This window comes from Cervus elaphus, chromosome 2 (genome assembly GCF_910594005.1).
Source record: "Cervus elaphus chromosome 2, mCerEla1.1, whole genome shotgun sequence".
Taxonomy (NCBI): domain Eukaryota; kingdom Metazoa; phylum Chordata; class Mammalia; order Artiodactyla; family Cervidae; genus Cervus; species Cervus elaphus.
In genome coordinates this window covers 23,617,572-23,621,832 of record NC_057816.1, presented here as the reverse complement: position 1 = coordinate 23,621,832, position 4,261 = coordinate 23,617,572, and the positions used below count along the sequence as shown (strand labels likewise).

The window sequence follows — 4,261 nt, the reverse complement described above, 5'->3', positions numbered from 1 at the left end:
TGTTTTCTCAAAAGAAAAAACAAACAAACCCAACATCTAATTCTAAAAAAGATATGGTAACAATTAGCTTATTCATTAACTACTTCTTTCAAATTGCTTTTGCTCTTTCAGGTGCCATTTGTGGATTTTGTACTCAAAAAATCCATATAAGAGTAGCATAAAGAAGCCAACAAAAAAAGGAATGGTTTTGTTTTTCCTGGGTCCCACAAGTCCTTTCAGTTTAACTTTTTAATATCAAATAACTTAAGCTTTTATGACCCCCATAATATTTTGAGAATCTTCCAGAAAGAAGAGAGACATAGAAAAAGTTTGTTTTTTCCTTACCATTTACATTCTATTCTTTCTTCCTAATTTGAGTTTTGATTAACAGTAACTATGTTATCTTTTTAAGAGGTCATTCTTTCTCTTCCTGGTTCCCCACAAATTGGTCTTCATTCTAAAATTACTGTTAATGTGTGGTCATTGTGTATTATAAGTTTTAATGGAAGCTTTATGGACAGTGGAGGATAATTACAGTATTCTACATCTCAAGATACAGATTCAGAATGAAACACAATTTCTAAATCTCATTGTCCATTCTCTTGAGGGACTTCTTACTTACTGACTGTGTCTCTTTGGACCATGGACAAATGACACATTCATGAAAAATTTTCCTCCCATGCTCTGTTGTATAAATTGCAAGATCCTGAAAATATTTCATTTTTTACATAAAAAGTCAATTTTCAAAGGAAATGTTTTCTCATATGTGTTATGCACAGAGTATAATAGAAAGAGTGGTAGACTTGAAATACGAGACTTATAGTCTATTCTAGACTTTCTTTTATAATAAAGCCGTTGTGTGGTTTTAACTAAATGAATAACATTTCTTTCAGTATTCTATCCATATGTTAAATATATATTGAAAATCTGTTGTGCTTCTTTGACTGTAGAAGGTAAGCATGAAATCTCTGAGGTAAATATGAAACCAGGTTAATGAATGACGTTCACAGCTACAAAGTGGGGTATATTACATAGTTTTTATAGAATCTGCTATAATTGTGAAACTGGCATTTGAGTCATAGTCCTGACCACAGTAGGGAGAAAGAAAAGAGTTAGGACAGATTATCTGATTCATGCTTCCAGTGGCACTAGTGGCATTTAAGAAATCCCCCAATGTGCAAGGTGTTACTTTATTGATCATTCAAAATCAGACTTTAAACAGACTTTAAATTCACACTAGTGCTACTTTATTGGTTGCTAGCAGTACTGTTCATCTTCCAAGTGAAAAAATCCATAATGATAATTTTAAAATAAAAGAGAATAATTTATTTCTTAATGCTTCTCTTAAATGAGAAACATAAAGAAAACATAAAAAAATTGTGAAAATGGTGACGAAAAGACCTAAAAATTGGAACAATTTGAGAGAAGACTCAGATTTCCTTCTCCGTGGTGAGAAATAGGATGAGAAAGCTGCCACTAAAACTATTAAAAATAAACACACGGAATCTCCTGTCCTATGACAACCTGCACAGAGACATTGATTCTAACCAAAATTTTCTCCTCCCCAGGGTTTTCCTCAGAGCAAGTTTAACATCTTTGTTCCTCAAGCTGTAGATTAAGGGGTTCATCATGGGAACCACATTGGTGTAAAAGACAGAAGAGATTTTCCCCACATGCATGGACCCAGCAGATGATGGTTTAAGATACATGATTGCCCCTGAACCAAAAAACAGAGAAACAGCAATTATGTGGGAACTGCAGGTGCTGAAGGCTTTGGACCTGCCCTCTGTGGAGCATATTTGGATGATGTTGGAGAGGATGAGACCGTAAAAGACAAAGATCGTGAGACTGGGCACAATGATATTGATACCCACCACAATGAAAACCACCAGTTCATTTACGTAAGTACTTGTGCAGGAGAGCTGGAGCAGAGGGAGGATGTCACAGAAATAGTGGTTGATGGAGTTTGCATCACAGAAGGTCAGTCTCAGCATGCATCCAGTGTGAGCCATGGCATCAGAAAATGCCATCAAGTATGAACCAAGCATAAGGCTGGAACACACTTTAGGGGACATGGCAACATTATACAAAAGTGGCTTACAGATGGCCACATAGCGGTCATAGGCCATTGATGTCAACACATAGCATTCAGAAACGACAAAAAAACAGAAAAAGTAGAGCTGAGTCATGCACTCCATATAAGAGATCATATTCTTCTTTGATAAAAAATCTACCAGCATTTTTGGTGTAAACACAGAAGAATAACAGAGGTCTATAGAGGACAAGTTAAAGAGGAAAAAGTACGTGGCGGTGTGTAGGTGTGAACTCAGCACAATTAGTGTTAACAAGCCAAAATTTCCCAACACAGTGACCATATACATTACTAGAAACAGGAAGAACAAGAGAAGTTGAAGATCTGGTTGGTCTGTTAACCCCACCAGAATGAATTCAGCCACAAAAGAACCATTTCCAGGAGCCATTCTTCGCTAAGGGAATCTGTGGACATAGGAGAAAAGGGTAACATTAGAGAACAACTCAGCCCTTCTGACAATTATCTCATCCTACATGAAAGTGTATATACTGAGCATGTCTGAGACTAGCCAACCTGGACCCATAGAATCTGCCTTTACCATTATCATGATAGTCAGTGACATAGACATTCCCTTACCAGAGGCTTAAGATGTTAGTTACACAAAGAACATCGCAAACAGCCTACAGAGAGAGGGAAGTGCTGCCATATGCAAAATATGCCAGAGAAAACAAAAGAGAAGAGACACGGATGTGCCAGGACAGAATCTTCCTTCTCACATCTCATCGTTTCTTCATTCACATAAGCCCTCCCCTCACCAGTAAAATTACACTTGATCTTAGCCAAAAGGCCGAGAAGTGATCACCAGTAAAATTAGAAGGCAGATACCCTAGCTCCCTGGTGCTGACCTCTAATACATTATAGACATGGTGGAGTGGGAACCACGGTGTCTCTAAACAAAAACTAAGGAACAAAAGGCTAGAGGAGGTTAAGTTACTGCTCCATTTCACAGAATAAAATCCATAAATGTAGAAAAGTGAGAGTCCATTCAGAGAGAAGGAACTTACTGACTGAGATACTGCATTTTCTGAGCCTCTTAATCTCTGAACCCTCTTTGATCTCCTGTGAACATACTCCGCTGACAGTTTCATTTGAATCTCAGGACTGCACACAACAGAAATGAAAGTGGCAGATCTTATACCTCTGGCCTTCCATCTCAAAACAGGACAGACATTAAATCAACAGAATTCAGAAACTCACTCTCTTTGGTGCTAACCCTGTAGTTCTGGAAATGCAGTTTCAGGTTTGAGGTTCCTTAAATTCTAAAAGGATGCAGCCCAGACTGAATTTCAGATATGCCCTGGAAATCTTTCTGACCTACACACAGCACACACAAATGTTAATTTCAGATTACGACTTCAAGTCTTCTTAAGAAGCAGGGGAAAATTAACAGCATTGTTATCAGGTTTGCTACTTGATAAGACACAGAAGACTGTGATTTAATGATGCAGCATGCTTGATTATAAACAGGGTGGAAGCTTACTCAGTCTCTCCCCAGGGAATACAGTCTACATGTGTGCAAAGAAATAAGGGAGTTGGGTTTACAGTCTGGACCATGTTCTCTGTTTAGTTCTTTAGGGACCCAGTATTTGAATCCAGCTTACACATCACTCCAGGGACTGTACATTCCCCAAGGCAGAGACAAAAGTAGACTCCCATCTTCCCATCATCTTCATCACTTTAGAAAAATCTATTTACAGTTTCTTACTCTGTGTCTTTCTACATCCTAAGTGGAAAATTTCCAGAGAGTACTTATAGGTTTCTTCATATCTTTACTATAAATTTTGCAAAGACCCTAGTAACTAATTTCTGTTACTATCTTTCAAGAGTTATCTCAAAATTTTTTGAGTTACTTTCTCCATTCTAAAGTTTTTATGTTTAAACCCCTACTGGAAATTTCTAACTGAGGATCTAGCTGAGTCCTTAAATGTATTAAGTTATTTCATTAACTGAGGTCATCAATTCCTTCTCATCATATGGCTTTGAGTCTTACCACCATGCTTACTAACTTGGGCACAGTGATTCAACTCCATGCCTCAGGTTCATGATTTCTAAAATAGTGATGATAATGATAGCATCTTTTTCATTGTACTGTCTTGATGATGAAATTAAAAACTGTACAAAAATTGGTTAGCATAGTACCAGTCAAGTGGTATATAGTCAAACAATATCAGCTATCAATACATATGTTGT

General features: G+C 37.2%; 1 protein-coding gene across 1 annotated transcript; it reads right to left on the bottom strand.

Moving 5' to 3' along the window:
- Window positions 1-1,493: 1,493 nt before the first annotated feature.
- LOC122706343 (olfactory receptor 145-like) lies at window positions 1,494-2,459 on the bottom strand. The gene has a single exon (XM_043921497.1). The coding sequence runs from the start codon at window positions 2,457-2,459 to the stop codon at window positions 1,494-1,496; it is 966 nt and encodes a 321-aa protein (XP_043777432.1).
- Window positions 2,460-4,261: the final 1,802 nt, after the last annotated feature.